General features: G+C 42.7%; 1 protein-coding gene across 5 annotated transcripts in view; it reads right to left on the bottom strand.

Moving 5' to 3' along the window:
• Window positions 1-7: 7 nt before the first annotated feature.
• The window catches only part of Nsmaf (neutral sphingomyelinase activation associated factor), a 54,054-nt gene continuing 47,566 nt past the window's right edge, over window positions 8-6,495 (bottom strand). For 2 of the 5 annotated variants that reach the window (XM_050164151.1, XM_050164179.1), the window contains 4 exons: window positions 3,146-3,296; window positions 2,125-2,227; window positions 1,901-2,010; window positions 522-1,126 (listed from right to left, as the gene is read on the bottom strand). In XM_050164151.1, the coding sequence (XP_050020108.1) occupies window positions 1,032-1,126; window positions 1,901-2,010; window positions 2,125-2,227; window positions 3,146-3,296 (459 nt within the window). In that variant the 3' untranslated portion in view covers window positions 522-1,031. Of the gene's footprint in view, window positions 495-521; window positions 1,127-1,900; window positions 2,011-2,124; window positions 2,228-3,145; window positions 3,297-6,495 lie in introns of those variants that run through there. The other 3 variants (XR_007595705.1, XR_007595706.1, XM_050164170.1) reach the window with 3 other exon arrangements.

The raw sequence follows: 6,495 nt of genomic DNA, 5'->3' as shown, positions 1-6,495 counted from the left end.
GGGTGATGAGGGAACCTGGTGAGGCTTCTGCATCGCCAGTAAAACCAGACCACCAACATGTATTCAGTGATGCTTAAAACTGACTAAGTCTCTAGACTATAACAGTACTCTCAACAGTTTAGAAAGTTTGTGATCATATGTTCGCTGTTCAGAGATGAAATATAAAAAGAAAATCATTGTTATTGCTATATAACTTACCTTGTTGGACATTGACATTCCCCAGTTTATCAACCTTGTGTTCTGGACTCAGTCCTGATGGTAAGCCCAAAAGAAATGAAACAAATTATATTTGTTACTAAGTACAGTTTTGTAGGAGTAATACTTACGACTTATTTGTTTTTTGAGACAGGGTTTCTGTGTGGCTTTGTAGCCTGTCCTGGAACTAGCTCTTGTAGACCAGGCTGGTCTCGAACTCACAGAGAGCCACCTTTCTCTGCCTCCTGAGTGCTGGGATTAAAGGCGTGAGCCACCACCGCTTGGCTGTGATTCTTAAACTGTTTAAATAAGAAAAGGAAGAGTGCTTTCATTACAGAAAAAAATTTAATGTAGAAAAGATGAACATTTAGTAGCGTAATGAAATATAAACCATTTACTATACACAGTATATTCCTCCCCCAGATTCTTAGAATCTGGGCACACAGCACTGCAGAGGGCAGCAATCCATGAAAACACACTGAAGACCCTGGTGACAACTGGGCACTTGGGTCAGAGGCTTCTTCCTCTCGGAGAACTGGGCTGGCCAGTGCTGCCTGCGGTCTCCTCGGTTGGATGGGTAGTTCTTATCCTCTGCCACCGGGTACAGTCTTGTAACCTTCATCACAGGTGACAGTCCTGTCTTCAAAAGAATGTTCTTGCCCCTAACACCGCCATATATTTATCTGCCTTAATGGATGACAACAAGTGGCTTTGAATGAAGTCATCATGATTTAGGAAGCTGAAACCACAAATTCTTCATGTAGTTAAAGTACTGTCTTTGCACATTCGCCAGTTCACATTCAATAGACGTGAACTCAACAGCGAGGAAAAGGCACTTAATACTGCAGTTTCCAGAACATAATCTGCCTGTCTTCCCCTCCCGTGATGATGCTGCTGCACTGCTCGTTCATCCATATGCATGTCACGGCACCTGCAAGACATCAGTGAGGGTGCATGTGGCCCAGGGCAGACACCGTACCTGTCTTTCTATAATAAAAACTATCTATGAGTTTAAAACACGCACTTCTGCAGAGAACTTGAGAGAAATGAAACCATTTCAGTATGAGTCTAAAAGCAGAATGACTGCTGCCAACACACGCCCTGCAAATGCTGTAAGAACAGTCAAGAGACCTCTGGGAAGGGAAATGGCAGCCAATCTGCAGACTTATGCCTATTCCACTGAAAACATAGCTACATAAGATACATATCAGCATATGAAATGAGAAGAAAAGAGAGTGAAGGTAGGCAGGTCCATCTCACAGAGGGAATGTAATGGTGAAAACAGCCCTGCAAATGTAAGCAGCCTACACTGAGTCTCCCAGAGTCTGCAGCTGAAAAGGGAGAGAGCAGAGAGCTCTACATGATTGTGTGTGTTGTGCAATTCTCTCCACATAATCAATGAGCATGCCCGTGCCTGGTGAACATCCCCCGAGACTGGAAGGTAGGAATTGTAGCCTGACAGCAGGAGGCAAGAAGATGCCTCAGTTTCCACGGCAGTTTATTTTTCCATTGTCTTGGTATCAGTTGTAGAGCTTTGCCATGGTTTTTATTCTCTAAATGGTAGTAAAGATTTTTTTCAGAGGCTAAAATAAATATAAATCTTAAGGAACCTGAAAGGCAACCACTGGCCAGTCAGAACGTACAAGGGGATGTTCTCCCAGAGCGCACATGGGGTCTGCCTGAGTCAGACAGTCGAGCTCCTCACCTGTGTGGCCCTGTATCCGCTCACTGATTTTTGCTCCAAGGAGGTCCCAGACAAGCAGCTCACCAGACCGACTTCCAGATAAGACAGAATTTCCATCCCAGACGAAGCACCTGCAAGCATGATCAGGAGACAGTCCACCATAAAGCAAGCACGTGACCCTGGTCAGACATGACCAGATGGATGATCACGAACATACTGCAAATGCCAGCGCTCAACAGCTGTACCTCTGTGGCTCCTCCGAGGCCATGGACGAGATGAGCATGCCCGTCTGCACATCAATCACGTTTAGACAGCCGTCTACTCCCGTGCTGAGGATGTGGCGACTATCTGTCAAAGACACAAGGAGCTGCTTCAGAAAGCAGGTCTGATCACTCAGGCTTGGCTTCTGAATCTGCTGCCTACTTCATTTCCTTGAAGTCTGTCTTTGTCTATACAGTTTCAATGGTTTATATGAATAGTTTCAGTCTTTCTTTCTTCCTAAGTTTCTAAAAATGGTTACAATAATTATGTTTGTTCCTTCTTTCCCCTTCTGTCTCCCAACTCTCCCACTGGAAGCCATTGCCTTTTTGATGTGTATCTCTACTCTCAGAAGCATAACAGTTTTGCAAGCTACAGAGGTACTTTTCTGCCTAGGCACACCTACAGGTAGAATAGTGTGCCCAGCTGGCAGCGTATGCGGTTACAGGGTCATGCAAAGCTAGACAGTTTTGTCTCTTGTGACTAGTGTTTACACATGGTAGGGTCTGGGTTCTCACCAGCTCACCAGCTGAACACTACCCCATTTCTGGGGCTAGACCAGGCATTCCATTTATCCCATAGGCAACAGAACTTGGAAACTTACTCTTAATAGTTGGCTCTGTTTATCCCTCGTCCTTAGAAATGAGGTAAGTGTGAGTTCTGCTTCATTCCTTGTCTTAGACTCTTCCCATTAACTAATGTATCATCTATTTAGTAACATTTCTCAAAGACTTTTGTGGTTAAAACCATTCTTTCCACTAAGCACAACAGTTATGCAAATACTGTTAAGCTTCAGGACTCCTTCGGCGCAGCTGTATGGTGGCATGGTGAACACCAGGAGAGCAGGTAGCAGACATGCTTCCGGTGTCATGCCTGGAATTACGCAGGGCCCTGTCCACAGGTCTTTGACAGACTCTCTTGTTAGTAAGGAATGTTTTACTTGTGAAGTTTTAATTTCAGCGTGCTAGCTGAGCTGATGTGTTGTGTACTGAAAAGGATACCACTTACCTGGGCTAAAAGCAGCATCACACACTGTCCCTGAATGGCATGAAATCTGGTGTAACAAGGTGGCCGTAGTGAGGTCCCAAATATTCACCACACCTTCTTTGGTGCCAGAAACTAACAGTGTGCTTGCAGTATTTAAATTGATGGTATTGACCTAAGAAGAAACAGTGATAAATAGGTGGCTCAGATTCCTCATTAACTGCCTTTTCCAGGCTTCTTAAAATATGCACTACAAGTATTAAAAATTAAACTACCGTGCAGTGAATAGTTGTGCTGGCACAACTACTATGATTGTATTATATTCTAGTAGTGTCTCATCAAATGACCTTTTATTTTAAAGTGAAGTAAAATTCTAAGTATGCTAGGAAAACACAAGTATATGAAATAATATAGGGAGTCGTAGTAAGGCTGTTTTCAAATGGTCTAAGTCTACTGAAAGACTACTGTATCCAGCAAGGGTCTGCCGCAGTTGAAAGAAAAATACTTTCCATGGTTCAAACAGCCTGAAAAAAAAATCCAAAAAGAAACAAAACAAAAAGTACGCTAAACAGATTACTGGGAGCAATACTCTATCTGAGGAGAGGAATAAATGCAGCCAAGTGACTAGAAAGAAAATCAATGAATCCTAATTTAATGATAACTGAGAACACAAACTAGAAAAACAAAATCAAACTGACTATAGTCTACACATCCAAATATTAATGGATTAAAAAAACATTGTTTATTGTCTACAAAAACCCAGTTTGAAAGATAGGCACCATTTCCTTAAAATGAAAGGATGGAAAAAGTTTCAAGTGATGGGATAAAGAAGCACATGGCTTGCCATCCTTAATCTGTGACAAAATAGATTTCACATTAAAACTAGTCACGAGACAATAAAGGCAATTCATTCTAATCAAGGGATCAAGTAGCCAGGAAACTATCAATACTAGACATATATACACCAAACTCTGATGTGCCCCCATTTTATTAGAAGCGTACTAACAAGATTAAAGACACAGACTAATGCAGTAACAATCACAGTCGACAATTCTAGCAACCCACCTTCTCGATAAGATAGGTCATTTGGACAAAAAACGAAAAAGAGAAACCCCAGAATTAAATATTAGTTTCCCTAACATGGTCCTAACATATCTACAGAATATTTTGCCAAAATATCAAATAACTTTCTCTTAATCACACATGGGATCTACTCTAAAAACAGACATGATGCTGGGACACAGAGCAAACCTTTGAAATAATCCCATGTTTCCTATGTAACCATTATAGTATGCACTCACTCATAAGTGGCTTTTTAGACATAAAGCAAAGAAAAACCGGTCTACAGTCCACAGCCCCAGAGAACCTAAATAACAAAGAAGACCCTAAGAGAGACATACATTGAACTCTATAGGAGGAGAAAAAGGACGAGGGGGCTCCAGCTGGGGAGGGGGGCAATACAGAAGAGACGAGGCACAGATAACAACAGCTGTTTGATAATGCCTCAAGGAATCATATTACCTATATTGACATTAAACTGTATGCAGCACATAAGTGTATGTGCACATACACATGAAGTTAAGCCACCTGGACTGGCAATGCTCCCCACAGGAATCATATACTAATGAATGCTCAAGTACCAAGCATGAGAAATTGCCTACTGCATGGTCATGGTAGTCCAAATGACTCCCCAAACAATACAGACTCTGGATGGAGTTCTTGGTGTCTCTCACGGGTTGAAGGTAGGGTAGGCCCTTCTTCCTGAAGACATTATACTTGCGGACACAGAACTCGGAGAACTTGAGCTGGATCTGACCTGAAAGCCTCTTTCCTGCTGTCTAGCTTCCTTGGGTCCAGAAATTACTACGCAAGTTGCTAAGGGAAGGAAGCAATTAAAGTCTTTTTTTTTTTTTTTTTTTTTAGCAATTAAAGTCTTAACAAGCTGTAACACCTAGGAACCAAGCCAGTTACCAGCGCGGTATGATAGGCACAATAAATGGCCCTCATATCAGCAGCAACCAACAGCTGTCTAATTGGATTTAAGGCCATTTAACAGGAGGAAAAGCATCCACGGTACATTCCCAAATTAGCCAGCTTCTTGGGACTAGTGAGGTCATGGACTTCAGAAAGTGGTCTTCACTACCACTTTGATATCCACAGATAAGCATAATTCCACTCCTCATGAAAGAAGCCCGTCTTTACAGCAAATAGAGACCAGCACAGAAAACCACAACTGTATCTCACAATGATTCTGAGATTAACAGATTGTAGGAACCCAGCCCCTCTGGTCACATCTGCATTACAGTTCCTGAGTCCATGGCTCCAGGACCCCGGAGGAAGAGAGGACAGCAAGAGTGTAAGTGTCAGACTACCAGGGAGGCAGCTGTGAAATGGTCTCTCTCAGAAACAGCTACATAGACCAGACTGCATCAGGGGACATGCTAACGCAGAGAAGGGACGACCTGACAGGCTCTCACAACGAGACGGCTCGGAGGAGGAGAATGAACACATACACATACATATGTGTGTAGATAATAAAACCTGTATTAGCAATAAAAAAGAAAAAGGCCACTACCTGGAGAGTGGAGGCACTTGGTAGGGGCTCAAGGGATGTTAGGGATGAAATGTAGGCAAGAAGGTGATATAATTCTATTGTAATTAAAAAGTTAACTCTGAATAATCTATCATACTGAGGTGGCAAACTACTTGAAGCAGGCTGAGCCATGGCTGTATATGGATGCTTTGTGGAATGAAGGATCTCTCCATTTGAATACCATCTTGAATTGCATACTAAAAGTCTTCAACCTCATATCTGAAAACCATGAAAACGCAGCATCCATTCACAGCTTCTGGAAAATGCAGGGCTGGAAACTATAGCCCAAGACATAGCAGCATGACTCAATAAACCACCAGTAACAAGTTCTAGTTTGGTTCTGCTGCTAGGCAGTGCGTTCTTGGCCATCCCAGATACCTCTCAGTTTTCTCAGCTTTGGGATAGTTATCTCCAGAACAGATGGTTCCTTCCACCTTCTAGGTCAGAAAGCATGAGGATAATGGGTCCTACCTCAGAACTGACATTTTGAAAATTAATTGGGACAGAATTCTGCTAATTCTCTCAGGTAAATGTGCCAAGGAACCAACTAGAGGGGTGCTGTGTAGTGACAAAATGCCTCTGCGCTGGCTTTTGCCTGCTAAAGGATTGGGGTTAAAGCTTCCTGGAGCAAAGCCCCAGATGGTCCCCCTGACAATCAGTGGTCAAGATAGGACCTAATGCCATAGGCAAATCTCGTATCTAAAAATGGCCCTAAGAGCAAGCCCTCCTAACACCTTGCCTAATCTTTCTCTGTATTTCTTATCCTTCCTGTTTACAGCTG

The sequence above is a fragment of the Alexandromys fortis genome, unplaced genomic scaffold, assembly GCF_014885135.2.
Source record: "Alexandromys fortis isolate MF-2015 unplaced genomic scaffold, M_Fortis_MF-2015_v1.1 scaffold_18, whole genome shotgun sequence".
Lineage (NCBI taxonomy): Eukaryota > Metazoa > Chordata > Mammalia > Rodentia > Cricetidae > Alexandromys > Alexandromys fortis.
The sequence above is the reverse complement of the archived record's forward strand: the minus strand, read 5'-3'. Positions and strand labels throughout refer to the sequence as shown.